This window comes from Falco peregrinus, chromosome 1 (assembly GCF_023634155.1).
Source record: "Falco peregrinus isolate bFalPer1 chromosome 1, bFalPer1.pri, whole genome shotgun sequence".
NCBI lineage: Eukaryota > Metazoa > Chordata > Aves > Falconiformes > Falconidae > Falco > Falco peregrinus.
In genome coordinates this window covers 117,214,734-117,239,416 of record NC_073721.1, presented here as the reverse complement: position 1 = coordinate 117,239,416, position 24,683 = coordinate 117,214,734, and the positions used below count along the sequence as shown (strand labels likewise).

General features: G+C 37.6%; 3 protein-coding genes across 4 annotated transcripts in view; 1 reads left to right on the top strand and 2 right to left on the bottom strand.

Moving 5' to 3' along the window:
- EFL1 (elongation factor like GTPase 1) overlaps window positions 1-11,105 on the bottom strand; it is a 122,689-nt gene extending 111,584 nt beyond the window's left edge. For both annotated transcript variants that reach the window (XM_055811148.1, XM_055811140.1), the window contains exons 1-10: window positions 11,038-11,105; window positions 10,391-10,493; window positions 9,640-9,707; window positions 9,359-9,443; window positions 7,856-7,989; window positions 7,103-7,240; window positions 6,021-6,235; window positions 1,506-1,629; window positions 551-627; window positions 254-390 (exon numbers count right to left, since the gene is read on the bottom strand). In XM_055811148.1, coding sequence (XP_055667123.1) covers window positions 254-390; window positions 551-627; window positions 1,506-1,629; window positions 6,021-6,235; window positions 7,103-7,240; window positions 7,856-7,989; window positions 9,359-9,443; window positions 9,640-9,707; window positions 10,391-10,481 — 1,069 coding nt within the window. In that variant the 5' untranslated portion in view covers window positions 10,482-10,493; window positions 11,038-11,105. The remainder of the gene's footprint in view (window positions 1-253; window positions 391-550; window positions 628-1,505; window positions 1,630-6,020; window positions 6,236-7,102; window positions 7,241-7,855; window positions 7,990-9,358; window positions 9,444-9,639; window positions 9,708-10,390; window positions 10,494-11,037) is intronic.
- Window positions 11,096-23,667, top strand: SAXO2 (stabilizer of axonemal microtubules 2). The gene is made up of 4 exons (XM_055811167.1): window positions 11,096-11,254; window positions 17,349-17,528; window positions 18,766-18,968; window positions 20,503-23,667. Exons 1-4 carry the CDS (start codon window positions 11,214-11,216, stop codon window positions 21,483-21,485), a joined length of 1,407 nt encoding a protein of 468 aa, XP_055667142.1. The 5' UTR covers window positions 11,096-11,213; the 3' UTR covers window positions 21,486-23,667.
- A 705-nt stretch (window positions 23,668-24,372) lies between these two features.
- Window positions 24,373-24,683, bottom strand: part of ADAMTSL3 (ADAMTS like 3) — a 203,300-nt gene continuing 202,989 nt past the window's right edge. The window contains exon 31 of the mRNA XM_055811105.1: window positions 24,373-24,659. Coding sequence (XP_055667080.1) covers window positions 24,631-24,659 — 29 coding nt within the window. The 3' untranslated portion in view covers window positions 24,373-24,630. The remainder of the gene's footprint in view (window positions 24,660-24,683) is intronic.

Below are 24,683 nucleotides of genomic sequence, written 5' to 3'. Positions count from 1 at the left end.
TCCTAAAAAAAGGATGCGTGCAAAAGCACAAAGCTGGTAGAAATGTATGCCTAATTTCTTTAGGTATGTAACTTAACTTTACATGTGAGAAAATAGCTCCAGCTAACATAGGCACAGATTACAAAAAAAAAAAAAAAAAAAAAAAAAAAAAAAAAAAAAAAGAGAGAGAGAACAAATCACACATTGAAATATGTGAGCACTCTGAAGTCTGGGAACTGCAATAGAACAAAAAGCATATCTTCCTTAAGGATACACAGGACTGCATCAGATATTGGTAGCCACTGGCTACAAATGGCATGAAGATGAACTTTAGGGTCTGCATGCCGTGACTCCCGTGCACCTATTTTCAGTCCCAAAGAGGTGACTATTTTTTCAATTTTTTCTTTGTCTCTGTAAGGCAAATAAATAAGATTGATTAAAAAAAAAAAAAACAAAACACAACAGCAGCAACACATAACAAGCATCTACAACATTTCTTGTTTGAGAATTTTAAAAAAATCACCATAGCCCATAGAAAGAGATTCCATGAAAACTTTATAGATCTTCTCACCTTTTCATAACAGCTTCATACAAACTCCATATGTTGTCCAGCACCAATTGCACAAACAAAGGCTTCTTTCCTTTTGACTGGTAGAACAAACATACAGGTAATTACCAGCAATCCCTCAGTGTTACAATAGGCTTAAGATTGCACTTTCAACTGGCCATTTTCATAACGAGTGTGTAAAACCTTTATTCAAAATCAAAGCAATTATCTGTTTCTACACAAGATCACTACTTCATCAGTCTGTCTTAGCAGAGCAGTACAAGGCACAAAATAAACATGACATTTACAAGTAAAGGACATGGTTTTCAATTTCACAAAAAAAGCCTGATAAATACAGAACATGTCTACCTCAAGCCTGGTTTGCACCCTTTTTATAACTATTAATCCTTACCTATGAAAACACAAAGAAATCATCATTGAATGCAAACAGGAAAACTACCTTCTCCTCTCCTAACTTTTAGTGGTGGAAACACTTAATGCAAGAGAAGTGTAGTTTTCAGGCCAGGGTTTCAGTATAGCACTCAATGGGATTTCACTAAGGCAAAAAAGACTTTCTAAATCCTAAACGTGAATATCCTAAGCTGCTCAAGGACTCTTCAACTAAGACAGAGACCCACTCACTACTCTTGTTTCTACACTATTAAGTCTTCCACTCATGTGTTTTGCTGCTCTGTGCTGAATTCTTGAAGCTGGAACATGTCTCATGGTGTGAACAGATATTTAAGAGCAACTGTGAGCACGGTTTGATGGTATTTCCTCCATGTAGCTATTGAATGGTCAATTTTGGAATGTTCTCTTCTCCAGGGGCTGATGCAAGGCTATCCTAGTGACTTTATTATCTCCACTGATGTTGAGTGAAAAGGTACTGAGGTCAATTTTCAGAATACGCTATGAGGAACAGAATTAAAAAATACAAAACAAAATAAAAGCCAGGTAATATTTATGACAACCTCCCTACCTGATCACCTTTCATTATCTTCTTTGTTTTTGTATTTAGATAATAATCTCCCCATAAAGTCTTCAGAAGTACTGCAGGCTTGATTCCAATCTTTTGGCTGTACAGTTTGGCAAAATGCTCAATTCTGAAAGGAAACAAAGCACATTTTGATACAAGTATAATGCTATTTGTATGTGCTTATCAACCTAAGCAATGGAAAGCTTATGTGAAAATCACACACATCTCAAATCTTTGTTTTACTCCCATTTTTCCAATTGTCTTCATCACTTTAGCCCACACTGTTTAACATTTACACCTGCAAAAATGTTTAGTCACAACAGCTCAAAAATGTCAGCAGTATTTGTATGTTCTCGGTTTGTTTCAAGTCAGCTTCAAGGTTGAACTTGTTTATTTGAAATAAATATTTGTGCATTACCCTGCCAGTAAATACTGAAAAGCATAATACAAAAGTTCTAAATACTTATGTGATGACTCTCAAATTTATTCTATGAAAGATACCCCACAACACACTTAACTATGGTCTGGGACCAGAACGGTACAAGTTAAAAATCAAGTATTCCTGTGAGCCACACTTGAGCCATCAGATACTGGTAATTCTTTTCCAAATTAACTACTTAGGGCACTTCTTTTTGTTTGAATCATTGCTTTAATAATGAGTAAAGCCCAGAAAAACAATATAAAAAAATGTAATGCCATAATTGTGTTATAAAGCCAACTGTGTCATTCAGTGGTCCCCACGAGTTAATAAAAGCAGGCTGCTAACAACCTAAACAGGGAGCCCTGAATATTCTATGGTTTCCTTGCTGACAATGTTCAGTGAGCAGTAATAGAAAAAATTTCTATGTATTTGCTCCCTGTGTACACAGAAACAATAACGTACATATACCATCATAACAATCCTATTTAAAGAAAAATGATTCTTGATAACCTGTTCTTTGAAATCCAGAATTCTTAAATTTCTACACACCTAAAAAAAGACCTGCCCATGTCAGTAACCTGAGTTCTGAACTAAGAGCAAAAAGGATAATTCTTCCCCCCCTCCCCCCCCCCCCGCCCCGAAACTACACCAAACTCTGAACAGGGGGAGAACGTTCAAGAATCTTGTGCTAATAGCTCTTGCATATGTATTTATGGTATTTTTCAACACTTGAGGATAATGAGAAAAACATATGTACTGATTGCACTGGATGAGGCTGGCACTGCCTAATAGCTGAATTTTTTTCTGCCATGACAAGTCGTAATGCCTTTAGGAACAGAACCCACATCCAGGTAAGAGCAGTCAAGGCTTGCCCCGACTAAGAAGATGCTCCGCTGATGTGCATTTCACCACCTCGTACTGGCTGGCAATCCAGAAGTACCTCTTGAAACTAGTTCAGGAAAATATTCCTTTTTCCCCCCATTATATGATTGATAAGAACCATGCCAGTTCACCATAACAAACAAAGTTGTATCAGAAAGCCAACAATCTTCATTCAGCTTCAACAAATACATTAAAACATCTTCCCAATGTGAGGGGAAAACGCAGAATTAGGACAAGTGCAAATAAGAAAATGAGCAGATAGGAGTCCTGTTATTTGTCCAAGCTGTAGGCACATTTTGTGGGACAAAGAATAGATTATACAATAGACAATGTGTTTTAATGTATAAATAGTCTGATCCAGATCCAGCAGTATAATACTATCACCCCTAGCCTAAGTTAGATGCATAAATGTTTTGGGCTCAGATACAGTCTTGTACATGGATAGTTCAATTACTATAATCTTTAAGAAGTTTCAATACGTAAAGCAGAAGGGGATTAAAATTTGGGGAATCTTAGCAAACATGGGTTTTAGTCTCATATTCAATGAAAAGCATTCTACACCTTTTAAGTTCATCTTGGCAAAGAATAAACAGAAAGCCTATCAGTCCTCTCTAGTATACCAATAAACCAGTCACAAAAGAAAGGCCAGGTCATATCCAGCTCATTTCTTGCCCCCATTTGAAGCTAAATTACAACCAATATTTAGATTTCAGAAGCTCTGCAAGTAAGGTTCAAGCCACTTGACAAACACTTCAAGTGGCAGAGACTTAGCAGATACAAAAAAACAGCTAAAGCTTGACCAGTTATCATTCCGCTTCAGACTACCCTAGCATACATCATTAATAATCTATCACGCATTCCACGCTGCAGAAATATCTGTTACCAACATACACCAAGTGCTAAAAGTTTTGGGGAAAAATAATTAAGAAAATTAATACAAGGTATTTATCTAAGAAAATAACAAATTAGAGACTCTCAAGCCCTAAGCACTGTTTTAGAGAAATTTTCTTTTCTACCTCTCAGTATATACCCCAATGTTACTACAAATGAGATGCAGAACCTGGAACGCATCAGAGAGTAAACTCCTGTGTCAAACAATTCAAATTGAAGTATTTTTTGCTAAACCTCTGAGCTGGAGAAACAAATAAATTTTCTGCCACATTTGCATGAAATTTAATTCTACCTGCAGTGAAATCATCAGAAGAAAAGAAATCATCTAAGGAAGATAACTATCTGAAGTCTCACTTTTATCCACCTACCCTTTAAGAACAACATGCTTGCTTGCTAATTACAAGGGTGATCATAGGGTGTTTATGACCACATGCTTATATCAGAATGTAGTTGTGTAACCTATAAAATCTTAATAGTTGATCATTTACTTGCAAATATCAAGTAGCTTGATCTAAAGAAACAGCTTCTAAATTGCTTTTGAGCTTGTTATTCTACTTATTGTAACAAAGTTCTCCATTGTATCATTCTCTTTACAAAACATTTTTCTTAATGTTTAGCATTCCCTGGCAGTGTACTTAGAATACTAATGCTAAACCAAAGCCATCTTTGAACCTCCCAAAACAAAAACTTAGCTTTTTGTTTTCATTTATTGGCTTCCACAGGCTTTGTCAGTATCCAAAACAAAAGCTGCAAATTGCCCAATCTTTATCCCTACAGGACTAAACAAGCAGATACCTCTAAATCATTTCAACATCTGCTGAAGAAAGTGTTCATAATCTGACTCCAAACTTGAACAAGTTTGTAACAGTTGCATCCCAAATACCCTGTATAACAACAGTTCACTACCACAATCCATTTTTTCTATGGAATTTCAACAAAAAGTTACAAGTCGGGAAAGCTAAAGCCTATAAAGATCAAAATACTGTTTCCCTGTGTAGCATAAAACAGAAGAATGACTGTGGGCATCATATAGGAATGGAGGAGTTCAGGCAAGATGTGTGTTAACATGCAGATCACCAAAGACATCAGAAAACCTTCTCTAACCTTCAGAAATGAAAAGGCCTCCCCTCACACACATCTTCTACAAAGAGATCTCTTTCCGACTAAAGAACATGTCAGAATTTGAAGATCTGTTTTCCATTTCCTTATACACTTATATTCTGATTTTTCTTTTTATAAATTATTATTATTCATGACAGATAACTCAACAAGAATATCCCATTTTATTTTCCCTTTTCTCTGCAGTGATAAGAAACATTTGTGTGAAGACTACAAACTACGAATGGAACCTTATTTAAGAGCTTGACTGTGACTTAAAAATCCCGGAGCTGGGTTCTGTTTTTTTTTAAGGATCTGCAGTATTAGTGACATACACTATTACTGAGCGCATCTTCTTAATTGTGTTTTCATGATGAAGACGACGACTCCACCTTGTGGCTAGCCATCAGAACACGCGTAAACTTTACACTAGCCTGCTGCCCTTTGAAACTAACTGCTAAGAACGGGACTGAAAAACAGAACTGATCACAAACTTAAATAAAGTAATCCAGAAATTTTTCTGAAATTGTTCTGTCCCCAAATTCTTACATTTACTTAAACAACTCTGCAATGTTCTTTAGCAACTGCCGAAATAGAAATATGCTAGGTAACAAGAGATAAGAAATGCACCTGAATGAAGAACAGAAAAAAGCTAGATTAAAAAAAGCCTGATACACAAACACTTGAGGACAAATGCATAATTTCAAGGACAAGTCAAAGTCCGGTACAGAAAAAAACAGATCACAGTAATGCTGTGACCCAGAATTGTACTGGACTGAATCTGACAACTGAAAACTGCTGTCCTGATGCCAGCTACCAGCTTTATGCTTGTTATGAACATCACTGTTCCTGTAGCTGGAAGGTCCAATTTACTTGTGAAACAGCTCCTGTACCACCACAGGTTTTGGCCTAGCCTACTGCAGCCTATCAAATGTCAGCAATTAATAAAATACTAAGTTCACCAGGCCAGGCTGGACACTACAGTGGGCTCAGCAGCTACTGTGTAAGTAAAAGAGGGGTCCCTGTCACATAGATGACAAAGCTGGTATTATTTTCAGCTGTCCAGCACTAATAACACCTTAGAACTGATTGTATACAGTTGCGTATCACATAAAAATATAAAAATGAAGCAATTGAAAATACTTTAAAATTAACTGCAGTAATCAATTTAAAAAAAAAAAAACAATAAACCAACAAACAACTCAGTAACTCAATCCCAGACTTACCCAAAGCCCCAGCCATCAACTGCACTGGCAAACACCACATTTCCATGGTCTGGTGAAAAATAGAGATGTGAATCATCAGTATCTTCCAATCCAGCACTCCAGTCATAAACTTGATCTCCTGGTGCAGTGTCTGAAATACTTTCACTTTCTGTTTCTTTCTCAGCTCTTTCTTCTAAGACTTTAGAGGTAAAAAGTGCTCCAGTGACTGCATTGATCTGCAGAAGGATACATAAAAACACCCTAAGTAAGATCCCTTCACTCTTTCACAACCCTTGCAATTAAAATGCAATTCCCCCCCACCCTCCAAAATATGAGAGGGGAAGTTTTTTAACAAGACGGAACGCCTGCGATTCATTTTGCAATTTAAAACACAAACCTCGTGTATCGAATCTTGCCCATTTGGAGACAAGAGTTTGATGAGACTAACATTTTAACTCAAACACCTTGCTCTTTCCAAGTGTAAGTTAGCTGCATCAGGACTGAACCAGATAGAGTATGTGTAATACTTTGTCTCTCAGAACATGGAATGGTGAAATAGGAAATTGTTACTGCCAACAAACAAAGAGGAGGGCAAAGGGAAACCAGGTAGATAAGTACTTAAAAGCAAGCTCTGGGGAAAAAAAATAATAAAATAAAGGCAACGTAACTTCAAAACAACTTAAAAGATAAAAAGATGCATAAATACATCAATAACAGCAGCACTCTGAAGATATTTGTCTATCTCCAAAGAAGTTTAAGCAATTTAACAGGAAGAATAAAACATCCAGCATATTGTTTCCAAAAATGAAGACTCTTCCTGATGACCTGTCAAGAGGCATTTAAAACTCTTTCCTCCATCACAGGGATTCTGAATGAACTTCAAAACCAACTAGAAATAAAATGTATCTCAATGTAAAGTTAGACTAGATGTTATAATGCTTGATCCTGCAAAGTAAGAAAAAACTGGCTCTGCTGTCCTAAATTTATTCCAGCTATAAGGCACTGAAAACTACAGCCTCTCTCAATTCAAGAGCTGAGAAAAGGAGAAAGAAAAATACTTCAACAAAACCTGCTGCGTGAACATAACATTATAGCATGAATACCTGTTCTAAGATATTCTTAAGGTGCAAGTATGCCTCCTGAGGGGTGAGCTTGAGCTCCACAATCAAGCGATCGATTTTATTAATCACCAATACTGGACGTATATTTTCTAGCCATGCTTGCCGTAGAACTGCTTGAGTCTATTAGGGAAACAGTTTAAAAAAATCCATTACAGAAAACTTGATACCACAAAAGAGACAGATGGAATGCTAAAGAAAATTACAATATAATTCTAAAATTTCATTAAACATATAATAAAGGACAGGTCTGACATTCAAACCAGAAATCTGACTCCCATAGTACACAGTGTTAGTTATTACAGAATTCTGCAGAATGGCAAAATCTCATAGCAAAAACACCCACAACAGCAAAAAAAACCCAACCCTCCTTATAAAACTAAGCAATGAAAAAAATCAATTTCAATCTTATTTTGCCTATTTTTTCACCTTGAATAAATACCCTAAAAGCACATGTAAAGATATTACTTCCCTTAACACATTTCTTCTCTATACATTCCATTACCTGAAAAACTACATACTCACTGTGGCAACCATACATGACTACATCAGCATTGCTCACTCTTCTGCACAACTATGAAACTAACAACCCTCTTTCATACCTCAAGTACACTGTCATTCATTAAGTTTTACAAAACTTCTTAAACCAGCTCATCTTTTATTTCTACACTATATACTTAAGACTTCCTTACTCTGTCTTCTCTCCCCTCTTTCTCTACTTAATATACTTTACTTCACCTGTGGACAGACACCTTCAACAGCATCCACCACTATGATGCAACCATCACAGAGTCGAACTGCTGTAGACACTTCTGAAGAAAAATCCACGTGCCCTGGGGAGTCTATTAAATTAATCAGATACTCTTCATCACCTAGAATCAAATAATAAATTATTATTTCAGAACAGCTGTCAAAAATATTTCTTTCAGCCACTCAATTATACTGCTTAAGCTATCATTAATTTCTAAGGACCAAACCAGCACATCATCATGCTTAAGAAAAACCCCTGTAAGACAGGAAGACTGTCAGCAGCATAACATCTAGTGGCTCGTGCCTAATATATTTTAATTTCACTCAATGCTAATCTTCATCTTTCAATGCCCAACTACCTTTGGAAAACTAAAACCAAAACCACACCAGCTAACCAAACAAAAAGCAAACCCCTAACCATGACTAGGTAAAACATAAATCAGCTATGTTACAGTCTGCATTTTGAACAGAATGTCATAAAAAAAACCCTGCATTCTATTCAAAATGCCTCCTTTCAGCCTTGTGATTCTTTTAGAACATGCTTTTGACTGTATTAGTAAAGTATCTTCAATATACCAATTCAGGAGTTTTCAAAATTTTCTACTCTACTCCCCCCAAAAATTCTGCTTAGTGGAGACTCATTTTTTTTTGACTGAGTTGACTCAGTCAACTTTCGATGGACTCACTGCATTTATCATCATAAGATCAAACAACTTTCTTGTTTAAGAAGTTGTATTAGAGTCTAAATTTCAATACAACAGAAGAACAACAGACGTAAAAGGTTCCAACCATGAAAAGTAAGGTCATTTCAGAGCCAACAATAAAACAGCCACAGTTTACAACACTTAGCTGGAAGACCATTGATTTCAACTATTATTTACAATCAGCTGTTGCTGAAATAGAATGACTAATGGTGGCTTTTCTGTTCATGCAATTCTTCTGTTAGTTATTCTTTTTTTCTGCACAAGCCTGGTAGTAATGTATTCCATGCTTTCATTTGCTTAGCTGAGCATAAGATGGTGAGGAACATGGAGTCATAACAAAGATGACACTGTAACGACACTATAAAAAGCCCTCTGAACTATTTAGAGTGTAACAAGCACCTTAACGTAGAAGTATAGTAAAGATATAACTGTACAAAATCATTTAAAATGTGATGCTGTCTGAAAGAAGGTTTTGCCTTTAAGTGATATTATTTCAAGACTTAAGATCAAAATATAAAAATTTAGATCTAAAATAAAAAGGCAACTATTCTTATTGTCTCCACTTAGATATGACTGAAGTGTATTCCCTAACCCTGAGATGGAACTTGATTATCTTGGCTAACGGTTGAACACATGCCTAATTCTTTGCAGAATCACGGCCTAACAGTAATAATTATAAAAGTAAAAGTTGCATATAAAAGTATCTGAAGAAAAACAATGAAGAGACAGGGAAAATTAACAAAAATACATATATTAAAGTTTATACTTGCCAGCACCAACAACTTACCTTTCACAAAGTGCAATGCAATTGCACTAGATTTCATCGTTATTCCTCGAATCTGTTCATCTTCTCTACTGTCTAGGTATCGCAGCTGAGTACAAAAACAAAAGAAGAGGTGATAAATCTGTAGATTCTCCTTCACTTGTTACTTATCAACTGTCAAAGAGTATGACTTCGAGAAAATGAGGTTTAGCAAGACTAGGAATAGAATTTCCTTAATCATCACTGATTTACAATCCCAGCATGTACACACCAGAATTTTATTAAAAACGACAGCATAACTCTACCTTTCCTGCCAAGCGGCTAGAGATTATTCCATTGCTAGATATTAGACAATCAGCTAGAGTAGTTTTGCCTGAAAAGAAAAAGAAATTATTTAGTTTAATTTAATACAGACAATGGAAAAAGATGCAACAATATTACAAATGCTGACAACCTCTACTGTTCTAAAGTATCAACATTAATACAGACTCTAAAATGCCATAAAAGTACAAACTAACTTAAAAAAAAAAAATCTGATCATTCGACTTCACCTGTTAGATGTACACAAACATATTTTTGAAAGGTGGATGTAACCCTTCCTGTCATGACCAGGAAAGCAGTTGAAATAACAAACAGTGCATTAGAGACTGTTTCTGTCTCAATATATCATGCAATTACAGAAAAGATTTGTGTCCTAAAATGATCATTTATTATTTCCACTTACATAACAAACTTCTTCCGTTAAGTAAACATAGAAATACAACAGCCTACCTCACACATGCATATATTTAATTCAGGATCATAGAAGTAGAAAACACTCAGTTTCAACTACTCCAAACTATTATAGCGTAATGTTCTCTGAAGTTCTACAAGTTAAGTTGCATCAGGACATAAGAAATGTGCATAAAGCGAAGTTATTTCTCAGAACCAGGATTAAAACAGTTTAAAGCTAAGCCCATGAAAACGTACTGCTTTAAAACAAGATCTCTCCATCATTCAAACCAACACAGGCACACACACACACACACAGTTTTCCCTCACAAACACCTGCCTTACCATGATCCACGTGGGCTAATATACAGATATTCCTGATTCCAGAAGTCTTCTTCTGGAGGCCAACCATCTTTCCCACACTTGTGAGGGCCATGGTTGGCTAACTCTGTGAACGCAGGAGAGCATTTTATTTCGGAAGCAACTTAAGAAACAGCTTTTGTGGGTTTGTTTGGTTTTTAATTACGGAAATTGTGACGAGAGCTACTCATCAGGGAAACCTCCTCTGACACGTGGGGCGCGTCACGTTCCCCGCCACCATGTGTACAGCCCCCGGGACACCAAACGCACAGCGCACAGGCCGCGTTTCAACGAGCACCAAGAGCCGGGGGGGTTCCGGCTCTCCGTTTCGCGGGGCCCCCGGGCCGGGCCACCCCCGCCCCGCAGAGGCCCAGCCCCAGGCGTTGGGCCGGGCCGCCCCCCGCCCGCCGCTCCCGGGGCACCGCCGGCAGCCGCAGCCCCCGCCGCGCCCCCTCGGGGCTGCTCCCACCCCTCCGGTGTCCCGGGAGGGGGCCGCAGACCTCACCCCGACACCCCGCGCCGGGGCCGGCCGCTGGCGGTGCGGGGCGCCCTCAGGGGCGGGGAGGAGAGGAGAGGGGAGGGGGGGGGGAGGGGAGGGGAGTGGGGGGGAGGGGGGGAGGGGAAGGGCCCACCTGCGCGCCCGCCCGGCGCCGCCGAGCCCGCTCCCGGAAGCGCGCGCCCGCCCCGCCCCGCCCCGCCCCTCGTGACGCCAGACCGGGGCCGGCGGCGGCCGCTCGCCGCGGGGACGCCGCCGTTGCCAGGCGACGGGCCGGTTCGCTGGCGGCCCCGGCGGAGCGGCCAGGGGAGCATGAGGCAGCCGCGGTGTCTGTGCCAGATCTGCACCTGCGGGTAAGCGGCCCCGCGGGTCGCCGCGGGCTGCGGGGAGCGGGGCGACGCTTCGGGTCCCCGGGGGTGTCCCCTCAGGAAGATGGCGGCGGCTCCCCCTCAGCGCCCCAGGCCTCCCCCACAGGGGCACCCCCACCCTGGCCCCCTCCTCACCGTGCCCCGGCGCCCGGGCCTGCCCCTTGCTGCTCCTCAGCGGTGGGAAGGCAGGAGCAGGGTAACACTGCTGTTCCAACAGTTTGAGGCTTTCCTTCTTTTCTGAAAGGGATCCGCTCAGTAAACATGAAGTGGTATGTTTAAATCAGGCAGGGGAAAAAGCAGATCTTAGATAGATTAAAATAGAAAAGAGTGGAGACAGTCTTTCAAAGACTAAACCTCAGGATCAGGCTTTTCCCTAAAGCTGAGCAGCCAAAGCCACCCTCAGGAAAGTTCTGGCTACATCAGCCTTGATAGAAACCTGTGCAAACCTTGCAGCCTTTAAAATAGATTTAATACACCTGCCTTTCTAACACCGCATCCAATAATACTCTCCACTCTGAGGAGAAGCTCTGCTATTTCTTTGCATTCAATGACCCTGTACAGAGACACACATCTCATCACTGTAATAGAACCTCTTTGGCCCAGGGAAGCTGGCATAAAAGGGTACAGCAGGTGATTTTTTGTTTAAAATTACCATTACAGCTCTATAAGCAATATTATCAATGCCATAGGCAAAAAAATTCACAAGTCGGGTTTCCCAAAATATTAAGGGATTTAAACCTTGCAAAATTCAGATAAATGTTTATAGGTTTGGAGACAGTACTGTTAATGTTTTCAATTTCTTCTCCATCTACTTTAAAAAAAAGCCAGAAAAATAATCATCCTAGGAGTCAAAGATCCAGTCCTTAATAGTAAAAAAAAAAAAAAAAGTCTTAACTACATGCAAGGAGAGTTACAAGATCACAAGACTGTGATCACTATCTTTTGGAAGCACAGGGCCACCCCTATAGCTGCGTAGTGCACCACAAACTACAGGTTTGTTTCATTTCGACGTTTGTATAGCAGATGCACTCTTAGCTGTCTGTTTGGGAAGTTTTCCTTACCTGTTCATCAGCCACTTTTTTTTTTTTAGACAGAGATGAGAGACAGGCAGCATGTAAAGCTTCTCATGTTCTTTTTGGCCAAGACTGCAGGTGTAGTTTGCCCCAAAATTTTGTTTCAAAAGTCCTATTTTAATAAAGAGTTGGAACACATGGTTTTCATGACAAGATAGCAAATCTGGCTTATGCTCAAGTATAAGGATGGTGAGATAACACAGTCTGACAGCACAAAATGAGGTTCAACTTAATTGAAAATTCGCAATTCAAAAACCTGGTTTAACAATATGAATAACTGAATAAAGCATGCACAAAAAAACGTGGTTAAGATCACTGAAATTTTTAGTCAAAATCTTAAGCCATTATTGGTTTAGGCAGCACATTGTGTTTGCTTCAGGGTAGTTACAGTGTTTCTGTTTTTAGGGGAAGATTGGTCGCTTGGCAGTGTTACCTGGATATTGCAATGCACACACACCTTAGAAGAGACTTCAAAGTGAAGAAAAAGTTCTGATAGTTTGTAGAAGTTATCATTTCGCTATTTGCAGGACATTTTGTGGAGATACAATTAGTGTTAAATTATAAATAATAAAATAGAAGAAAATTATCATTCCTAGCTGTTTGCAGAAGGAAAAAAAAATCAGAAAAATTTTACAAATACAGGGGAGGAAAGGCAGTAAGACAGAACTTTATTCTGCTTTCTCTTTACACGGAAATAAGAAGATTCTCCAGAATTCCACAAGGACCTTTTTTGCACTGTAACTTACACAATCCACTTATTAAAGGCTTACACCTGAATACTAGTGTTCATACTTAGGGGTTGCAGTCTTGGGCTCTTAAATAATTGTTACAAGGTTTTTAGGAATATCTTGAATAGATTCATTCTTATGAGACTGAATCACTTTTTGTGCCTATTAGGTGATCTTTTTCAAAGTCAACAGATAAACCACTGGAAGTGTACCCAGTGCTGAGCATGCTCAAAGATCAATTTGCAAAATAGGTCCAATGCTAGGGACTTCTCCATTTTTAATAACTGACATAATTTCTAGCTTCTTAAGGCTTTAGGACAAGAGCAAATAGCCTCAAGTTGCACCAGGGCAGGTTTAGATTTGATACTAGGAAAAAATTCTTCATTGAAAGGGTTGTCAAGCATTGGAACAGGCTGCCCAGGGAAATGGTTGTCACCATCCCTGGAGGTGTTTAAAAGAGGTGTAGATGCGGTGCTCAGTGACATGGTTTAGTGGTGGGCTTGGCAGTGCTGGGTTAACAGCTGGACTCAAGGATCTTAAAGGTCTTTTCCAACCGAAACAATTCTATGATTCTATGACTTTTGCAGTAACATAAGACACTGTCAAGGCAGTATGATTATTGTTTTCAAGCTGCTACAGGAGAGATGTACATTTGGTTGGATTTGTTTGGGTTTTTTTAATAAACCACAAAAATGTTCTCAAAAGTGCATTAAGTAGAGTAATGGCTGGATTCTGTATTGTTTCCAAAGATATTCCAGATCCATTTCTTATTTTAGAAGTGGTATATTTTGATGTGGAGAAGGTATGAGTTCGTCTTACTTGGGACTGGACCCATGATTATTTCCCGTAGGTTCCAAATGTGGAAATCTACCCCTTGCTAGCAAGTACAGTCAGGCTTCAGATCGCTAGCTCAATAGCAATGTTGAACAGGAAATATCGGATGTTAAATCTGGCTTTTAAAGGAAGAACAAAGCCTCTGAGGTTGATGACCTCTCTACACTCAAGAATACTATTTGTCTATGATAAAAGATAATACAAAACCCTAGAATTTTAGTTTTGAGATATAAACTACTGTTTTATCTTCTTCTCAATGTCAGCCTTTCTCCATTTCTTGCATTTTTGTTATCATTATAAAAATCTAGATTCCTGAATAACATTAAATTAAAAGGAAAGAGGAAGATTTCTGTAAAATATGAAATATTTAAGTCCTCATACTGACTGCATGTAAATAAACACAAACCCAGTAAAACTACCAGGTCTCCTAGTTTCAATACTAGGAAAGTAGATGACTCAAAAACACAATGTCCATATGTAATTTCTGTCTTTCAGGCCACAGCGTGTACACTGGCAGCTAAAAAATAAAAACTTTGTTGTGCTGGGGTTTTTTTAGTAAGTTTTTTATGATGATAACCACTAAATTTTTCTCATTATTAGTCTAGTTCTCTAGGAGGAAAATACTTTGTGGGAAAGTTTCAAGGGTCTTGCTAGCATTGTATAAAAGATAACTGTATGTGTGCCAGATCCTAAATAAGTGAAATGTAGCATCATTCTATTAAAACAATCAGAGCAACAGCATTTGGCACTGGAGACCCCATATACTGTCTATTTAGCTGAGATACTGTTAAGATCTTATGCAAGCCACAAGATAGTTAGTCTCCCTCAAAGAAGGGAAAGAATAATAATCCATCAAAGCAGGCATCAGTCAGTCATGGGGGAAGGCAAATTCTCACCAAATTAATTTGAATTATCAGTAACTCTGGGGTTGAATTTAAGATAACTATAAGTAACAAGTTTAAAATGATCAGTGACTCAAGGAGTTCTGGCCAAATTTTAAGAAACATATTTATCAGAGCTGTAATCTGTCTTCTCTGACGATTCTTAGCATCGTCGCTAGAGAGCTGTGATGCCTTATGCAATCAGTTTTATAACATTATTATCTAAACAAAATTATTTGTTTACCAGTTGGACAACATCCAGAAGTAGATTTATCAGTTAACCAAAAATGCCTATTCTCCACGTAAAATTAAATTGATATTAAAGTAATTTTATGTTGCCTTTTAAGCCCACTGAAAGTTCTTTCACAGCACAGAGCCGGATATAGGATCTTCCTGAACAGTCCCATCTGATTTCAAGTAATTTTGTGCATAGTTAGAGGCAGAATTATTTCATATGCTAGAAATGACTGGGATCAAGGACATTTTTGATTCAGAAATTAATTCTAATGCAATTACAAAACCCTCTTTCCTTGGAGAGATACATTAGATTTTCACCTCTGTGTTGAATCTGCCAAGAACTACACACTTACTCTGCAAGTCATTATTTTTCTAGTATCTATTCCTGTTTGTAGCATGACCATTCAGCAATACAGGGGATATAATGGCAATATTACTTAGAAAATAGTGAGAGAGTTAAGTCTTTAAAGACTGGTGATACCAGAAAAGAGAATGTATTTTGTTTGGTGATTGGTCTTCTAGACCAGCTTATGGCAAACTGAAGACTGTAAAAATGAAGTTTTTGTAGATCAATATTGTTTCAAACTCCTTTGAATTTTATGCCTAAAAAATATGTGAAGAACATTATAATTCGATACCCTATATTTCAACTAGCTTTCAAAACACACATTCAATGGCTTTAGTCTCTGCTTTAGCTGTTAACTTTTAGATGCTACCTGATACAGCGTATGCTGTTTATACTTACTGGAAAAGTATTACTAAGGTGGTAACTGAATTTCATGAAGAACATAGTGGCAGGCAAGCACCATGCTGAGAAATAGCATACACTCACCTCCTCGTTTTCCTGCCTTTCCTGTTCTTTCCTTCTTTTTCCTTTCCTTGCTATGTTCTGAATAGGTCTCAATTTTACTTGACTATCTGTTCACTTGATTGAAAAGGAGTAAGCACCTGAGACTTTAAAAGGATCTGGCTTCTTAGAGAGGGCTACTTCATTTCTCATTTATTGAACTATGGAGCTGGCAAAGTCAGGCAGCCCAAAGGAATGCCAGCTTTAGGGATCTCCAGTTCCAGATAACTTCTTTTAGTTTTGTTGTTTGGGTTTTTTTTCATTTTATGTTTCCCAGCAGGAGTTCTTCATGTCTGTTTGTGTATTTTATTTTACCTTGGTTTAATTTATTTTTTTTCCTTTTTGGTGTTTAGTACTAGCTAAATTGCTCTGCAGACCTTCAAACTATTCCTTGGGTATCTAGCTTCCTGAAACTTGAATTTATTTGTACCCAGTAAGAGCTGTACACTTTTACTCTTCTTGTTCTTTAGTTATTTTTGCTTTTCACGTACAGGATTTCACAGGACACATTTATTGAAAAAAAATATTTCTTGTTACTTCCCTTTGCTTATATCTGAACCAGTATTGCAAGTTGTCAGCCACAAGTAGGAACAAAATCTTTCATTATACATTACCTTTAAGGAGAGATTAAATAATAATCACATCAGCCACATAAAATTTTAAAACTACGCTTGAAACAAACTACCAGAGAAATACCAGTGAATTTCACAAATTAGAATGAATATAACAAGATTTTCAAAGCAATACTGAAAATAACATGTACATTTGAATTTCATGCACAATATATGCAAAACAACAAGGTATAGGTAATAAATTAAGTCATGATATACCTCAATACCTTTTAACACAATGGCATCATAAAAATAGATATCGATGACAGGCAGGTATAATTGAAATAAAACCTATTAGATGTCATTACTTCTAAACAAACATAGTTTTTGAATAGAGGATTGAATCAGTGCTTGAAAAAAAAGGGTTGAAAAGTCAGAAATGGCCTACAGAGCACTAGAATTTTAATCAAAAGTTTTAATCAAGAGTTGTGAAAGTAGGTGAGCAGATGCAAAGACATAAAAAGACAAGTAATCAGGGAAAACAGTAGAGAAGAGACAATATGAGAAGAGGCATGAAACATAGTTATTTTTACAAGTAAGACTAGTAGTATCATTAAAGATTAAAAAAAAGAAAGTGCATCTTGGTGGTGATGCAGGACTGAGATCAACTCTATCCATCCTGTGCATTCTATACGAAGCACTAACTCACACATTGATACTGTTTATTACTGTCTTAGTATATTGTGCTCTGGGACCTATGTCATCAGCACAATATTTTGTGTTTTATCACTCAGAAAACAGTTTAAACACAGGCTACTGACACTGTTCAATCTTCCCCATTTGTTATTCACTCCCAGTAGATGGGGTACGGGGTTTCCCCTTAAACGAAACTATTCAAAGTGATCTCATCTGATGTGTTTTTACCCAGGCGCCATCGCTGCCCTCATAAACCCACAAGGATTTATGATAATGGACAACAGCCGTGCCTCACAACAGAGTATGTGGAAAAATATCCCAAGTATAGCAACATCTCTCCTCCCTGGAGCTGTAAGCCGAAGCAAGAGTACCAAGTGCCTTGTGGGAAAATGGAAGGAATTACAACATTCAAGTAAACATTTTGAAGCAGTGTGTTTTACAGTTACTCTATAAAGTTTCTCATACTTTCTCTTAAGGGGGGACTGAACATTGTGCTGCAATCATTTTCAAAATGCAATCATTGCATCCTTTACACTTTTAGCATATTTAAAAGTATAAATTTTGAGTGTAGAAATACTTTTACCACAAAACAGGTCATAAAAAATAGCAAAGCACGCATACAAAAGATTTGTATTCTTTACAGCATCATTTAACCTCGAAAGATAACCTGAAAAATTTGTCTTTGTTTGCAGCCTGTTTTGGAAATCTAGGTCTCATCAAGCCTAAAAAAAACTGGCAAGCTGGGGAACTTTCTGTAGCACACGTGTGGAATCTGAGATGGTGGAAAAATGAAACCTTAAGAAAAAGGAACAGGGATTTTTTTATTTAGACAGTTCTAAATTATTAGAAGTATGAAGAAAGCCAACTGTAAAGTGTTCAGTAGGTCTCTCCTGTCAGTGCACAGACTCTGATGTTAAGCTTACGAAATTAAGAAGCATCTTTCAAAGAATCTTCTTCAGAGAGTCTTCAGGAGTTAGAAATCTTTGAAGAGATAGAAAAAGACATTCATTACTAATAACGTGACAGGAGCATAAACCTTTACTTTTTCCATTGTTTGTCTTTTAATCTACAAGGGCACAACTTTATTAAAAAAAAAACAAGAGACATGTATATAAAGGCCTAATGCCATTCTGCAAGATTGGCCATGTACTGCATATACTGTTTAAACACTTACGTATGTAATATGTGTTCTTTTAACGTAATATGCCCATATAAAACAGTGAAATGTTGTTTCTTATTATATTCTGTTCTCCTCATACAATTGGTAAATGCTGCCACTTGTAGTTTTATCTTTGCTCTGCTTCTGGTTTCTGGATCATTTCTTTGGAAAATTACAGCAACTTTTTCAAGTCTTCTTTCAGGTATTTTAAAGAATATTTTTAAACTGAGTGAGACCCAGAGCACTGAAAAAGTTGCTTCACCATCTACCTCTGAATAAAGGTTATACCATGCATCAGAGACCCTAGTTCTAGGTACTATGGTTTTCTTTCCTCCTTGCTATCCCTCTAACATATGGCATCAGATTGATTTTTCAGAGTAAACATTATAAGTCATTCTTTCTCTATATAATGGAAAAATGACAACAAAAGTGAGTCCATCGGAAAAAAAGAAGTTTCTTTTAACCAGTGTTTCCTTTTCCCCCAATTCAGATCTGATTATTTACCATACGATATTGTGAAGCGACCTTTTCGGGTACAAGAGGAACATAAACCGAAGAAGGGAGAGATAGAACTGGGAACCACATACCAGAAAGATTATAATGCTCATAAAATACAACCAGTGACATTACTAAGACCTCTAGAGAGAAAACACACTACAGGAAGAAAATTGGATACCATACCAACCTATCAAGGTAATAATATATGTCACCTTTAGAAAGAGAAATAACCAAAATTAAGATGGTATTCTGAATTATCTATATTAGAAACTAGATTTTTCCTTTCCTTTCCTTCCTAAAGTTTTCTTGGCTAGGAATAAAGAAATTCTAACATACACCTGGTTGGCTATCTCAGGCAAGAGTGGGTAGTAATTAAACTGCAGATGTATCTTTCGGATAGTTTTACCTTATGTAATATATGTTTTTCCACAGAGTTGGTTGAAAGTTGATTTTAGATTTCTGTCTTGTGTACTGTATAGCTTGTATATCATCCTAGTAATGATCTGGTTTGACACAAATTATTCTATTACAATGGTCAGCACAAGGGTACTAAATCTTTCAAGTCATTCTGCCAAGTGACCTTGATATACTTTATACCAGTAGAAAATTTTACACATAAAATGAGTTACCGAGTTTGTTACATGTAATGAATTGTAGGCCCAATTTAAGTAGAAATAAATGCTGAAATATGATCTACTAGAGTGATGAAAATCAAGCTAGTCCTGATGATGAGGGCCAGTTGTATCGAAAAGATAGTTGAAATAATGAGAATCAGATACGGCTGCTAAAACAGAAAGTTAGAATGCCTGGTGCAAAATGAGCAGAGGAGAAAGTGCAGTGACAGAAAGAGTTGGAAGGATAAAATGTGGGAAAGAGACTCTTAAAAAAACCCCAGTTATATTTCACTAGCTTTAAGCTTAGGCCTATGTTAGATAGAAATGCATTTATACAAATACATTCTATTTATTATTTGTAAATAATTTATAAGGAAATCTAATATTTCTTTTTAGTCTACCATGTGAGTAGTAGGTTAGCAAATAATGAATAATGTAGCGTAGTCTCAGCATACAACTAAGACAGTATGCAACTGTTTCATTTAAAATGTATGTTAGCAGTTCAATAGGGAGTAAGGAGTTAAAAACACCGAAGCTCAAGTGCAGTGATTGTAAGACAACAGATTGATTTCAACTGCCTATGAAGAAGTCTAGACGGGACAATACGTTTTGTAACCATAGCAGAACAGTCTGGTAGTAAAAAACTCAGACGCAAGAAAAAAACAATCCCAACAAGCTCTAAGATGATGTAATGTTGATACTGAAAGTGAGAGAATCCTCCCCATCAGTAGTGAACATGACCCAGTGACCTATAAGGTTCCTTTCAGTCTTGCATATTTACATAAACCTCTAAGTAAATTGTAAGATATTGTATATAAAACCTGTATATGGCTATTTTCTGTACAGAACACACACTAAATATGTACATGCAACATTTTCTTTTTCCTTGAGGAAACAATCAAAATAGGGCATCATGTACGTTTGTCTGGGTTTATCACACCAATAAGAGAGGACAGTTTTGTCATATCACAGACATGCAGATAACATTATCGTTCTCACTGACATCCATCTTCCTTGTTTTGCAAGATTTAATACCAGAAGAATTTGGCTTAATTTAAAAGGAATTGTCTTAAGTAGTAACGCTTTTATGGTGAAGTTTTGGTTTTGCCTTAAAGATGACTATAGATCATGGGAAGTTCAAAGAAGGCAACCTAATAAGATGGAGCATATATACCATCGACCTACACAGAAGTTTGGAAATTCTACTACGTTTCAAGATGACTTTATTCCCAGGGAACTGAATCCCAGAAAAGCTTTTAAACCTCCTTGTGTAGCCAAGCTTTCAGATACGCCTTTTGATAGCACTACCAGCCATCGCACTTCTTATATTGCACATCAACTGGAACCAAAATTTGTAAGATCAAAAGAAGAGTACAAGCCAAGCAACCAACCCTTTGAAGATCTCACAACCCACAGGAATGATTTTAAAGGACTACCTGGGCAACTTGCAAAAACCTGCAAGCCTGAAAATGCAAAAGTTGGATCCAGTGCTCGTTTTAATGGAGTCACTGAATTCCAGGATCGTTTTCAGAAATGGTTGGTCTCCTTGCCTGAGGTCCACAAAACAGAAGCGTATGTTCCACCCCCAGGCAAAATGGATTTTACCTCCACGAGCCATCTTGATTACATTAAGCATGAGATTTCTCCTGCTGTCCCCATAAGACCAGTTTCTAATGGCAGAACCACCGATGCCCCTTTTCAAGGGTGTACTACAACGAAAGAAGACTTTAAAGCTTGGGGCAGCTGTCGGCAAGAGATTACTAAGAAACAACAGGAAATTCCAAAACCCACAGGAAAATTTTGTGATTTAACTACATTCAAATCTCATTACATACCACATCAGATCGTTCCAGCTCAAAGTTTCAAACCTGTACATGCTATAGTGCCTAATTCAGCTCCTTTTCAAGATGAAACCACGTATCACACAGAATATACTCCAAAGAAACAAGAGATCTGCCCAGCAAATTATCCATCTCCTCCAGGTTATGTCTATGTAAACACAGATTATCATGGCCACAAGTTCTTCCGCCCGTTTACTCCAGAATTTTCCGACTCAAATAGTAATCCTATTTCAAAGGAAGTAGCTGTTGTGTCATAAGACTTAAATGCAAAATTTCAAGCGCCTGGGTGAAATAATTAGAATCATACTTGTTCATTTTTTCTTTAAACAATGCTGAAAGAAAATTAAATGATGCAAATTCTGCTTTGAAAAGCATTTAAACTACTAGGTTGAAGACAATGAAAGCAAAACCAGAACTTTACTACAAGACTAATAAAGATTTGCCAATTATTACAGGAATAATGCATCTTACATGGCATTTATTCTTTTTTTGATTGTGCATTCTAGTTTCCTTGGCTTCCTAGATTTCATTATGCTCCATCTCAAGCATATATATTATACATTAAATCCTCTCAGATTTTCTGCAAATCAAATTACTGTCATTGCAAAATAGCAAGTGTCTTTTGATAATAACTTCTTTTTCATAGTAAGCAAATAATACTATAATTACCTCATTATCTCATCAGTCCAGTTTTTCATCTCATCAATACTTGGAAATCAGAGTAATCTGATAAGAATTTTTTCTTTATATTTTGTTATCATAAGATAGCATCCCATGACACCGAGGCATTTCTAAAAGCCTGGTTTTAGCTTTAGTCATCATTACTTTTCCTTCAGTCAGTTCTGAGGAGGATACAAAGGTCACACTGTAATTTCTGATAGCAATTAACAAGAAGTAACCCTGTTCTTTTTCTGTACACATACTTGAAATCACTCAGACATAAAAAGCAGGTCATTGGACTGTTTCCTAACCTCCCCGATAACGCTTTATCAGCCTTGCTTCCAAAGGAAACAAAGCTGATGCAAAGCTTTGGACACACTGACACACTAAGTGTGTGTCCTCCCCAGCCCGGTGATTCTTCAACCCAGTGTGCAAATTAAATCAAATTTCACAAAGAGATTTAACAGATGATTGTTTTCCAAGTTTCTAAGGTACACGGTGAGGAAGCAGAGAGAGAATCAGGCTCAAAAACTTAACATCCATCCACCACAGTTCCAATCCTGCTGATTTTTAAAGCTGAGCAGCCTGTAGTTACCGCCAAAGTTCACTGCAGAGGCAGTCTGAAGGGGAAAATCGCAGAAAACTATAAAGGTATATGTAGAGATAAACAGAAAACAGTGTAAACTCAGCTAAAAAAAGAAGTACCAGCTGAGGTGCAGAAATCTCTAGACAGCCTTGCTTCAGCCTGTTTACTCTTCAAAGAATTATTTGTTACAAATACACGGAAAACAAATATTTTATAGAAATTTTACATGCAATGACTGTGCTTCTGTATGAGGTATTTAGCTTTTTCTCTATGTATCTTTACCTGATTTTGGGAAATCTAGATGAACCGATTTAATTCCTATTATGTTCATGATTTAAGCAAGTCCCAATAAATAGTTCTGTTATCATGTTCTATCACAGTACTTCAGTATGATTTATTTTTCAGTATTGCATATCATGTACACATTGGTATAGGGCAGACACTTGGGTTGTGAAGACATACGTGCTTGTACGTCATAAGCCAAATCACCAATAAAAGGACTATGATCAATGACGGAAACATCAAAAGCAGGAACTGCATCATATGCAAGGAAGAAAGCAGAACTGAGTGTATTAGCTGTGCCGAAAAGCACTGCAAGCGAGCTCCAGACATTATCAGAGCATCAGTTACTTTTAGGTAATTTCTGTCTTTGTACTGTGTTTTTGTAATATGACTTACTCTATTATTGAAACAACAATTCGATTAAACTTTATTCTCTGACAATTATTCATGTCCCCAGCTGGTAAAGACATGTTTTGGATTGGGAATGAACAAGGGCAATGTAAATCTGTAACATTATGAAAGCAGGACAGGAGAAAGACCAATTCCTTGTCATCCTTCTGTACCACAGAAGAAAACAAACTACCAATGCCCTTTTCTTTACGAAACTTGAGTCATTCTCTGTCTGGCCACAACTGAGGAAACAAAAGTAAAAATTTTGCACGGTTACAGCTACCCAAGTCCATAACCTATACACAGTCTCGGTACCTCATGAGAAGTTTACAGAAGCTCTTAATATCCTCCAGCTCTCTTTTCTAGGGAGCAAGAAAATGCAATCTGAATTCATGGAGTTACGTGTGCCTGCGTGTTCTGCTGAAATGGCTCCTCCTCTGGGTCTGTGAGTAAGCCCAGATGCTTTTTGTAATTTTCACAGCTGTTTTTTCAGCTCTTAAGTCACTTCCCCCCTTGAGTTATGGAAAGTCATTTGCTGCCACCTACCAGCACAGTACAAAAACTTTTGAGAGGGAGTGGAGGGCACATTCAGTTTAACAGTTTCTGTGCATATGTGTTTGAAGACTTTGTTAGGGTGGAGGGGGCATATTCCCTTTCATTTTGCCCTTAATGTTTTCCCCTAAGCTAGAGAAGCCTTTATTACATTACAGTCCAAAGAGCTACAACCTACTGATTGTGCTTCCAGGAAAAGCATGAAATGATCTTCTAAGCCTTCAGACAGTATTCAGTGCTTGAGGTCAGCATTTTCATAAGCAACATATTACTGAAATGCAAGCAAAATGAACAGCAGGCTGGAAAACTAGTATTTCTCAAAATAACAGCTGTTAAAAAAGCATTTTATGATGTCATGCTAAACCAAGATGTAAAAGTGAAAAAGTTACCAATGGATTCAGTTGCTGTAAGTGCTTGGCACACACTATGCTATACAGCATGCTCCACAGAACTGCTGTACTGCATTTTTTTTTCTTTAAAGATTGCACAGAAAGAATGCATTGGTGACACAAAAGGAAAATTAAGTAGACTTTTTTTCTGTTAACTTATTTTTTTAAGGGCACCTTTGCCTATGTTACCATCTAGAAGGACTCTGAAACACCGTTTCATTGCTAGACATTTATTTTCAATTTAATAAAATTTTTACGGCTTTCCTTGTTCATATTGTTTATGAGAGTCTTCTTCCTAAAGATATTACACATTGGATATTCTGAAACAAGTTTTTTTCACGTAGCTATTCCCATCAGCCACGAAATATGAAGCATAGAATTGTTCTGTTGGATCTAAATGACCTCTGCTTGGTGCAGTACATGAAGGTCTGATTCTAGATTCCAGTGAGTCAGAGCTGACTTGTTTGGATTCTGGCAAATTCTCTTCCCCGCTTAGTCAGGTTATATCTATGTTGCCTCTTGATAGCTGCGCAAAGCAGACTGTCAGTGAAGCTGAGAAGCTGTTTGATAAACTGTCAAAAATAAGAACTAATCTT

Coding starts and splice junctions, on each gene's coding strand:
- SAXO2 (XM_055811167.1), top strand. CDS start 11,214: ATGAGGCAGCCGCGGTGTCTGTGCCAGATCTGCACCTGCGG. Junction 11,255..17,348: donor TGCCAGATCTGCACCTGCGG/GTAAGCGGCCCC, acceptor GTTTTTACCCAG/GCGCCATCGCTGCCCTCATA. Junction 18,969..20,502: donor TACCATACCAACCTATCAAG/GTAATAATATAT, acceptor TTTGCCTTAAAG/ATGACTATAGATCATGGGAA.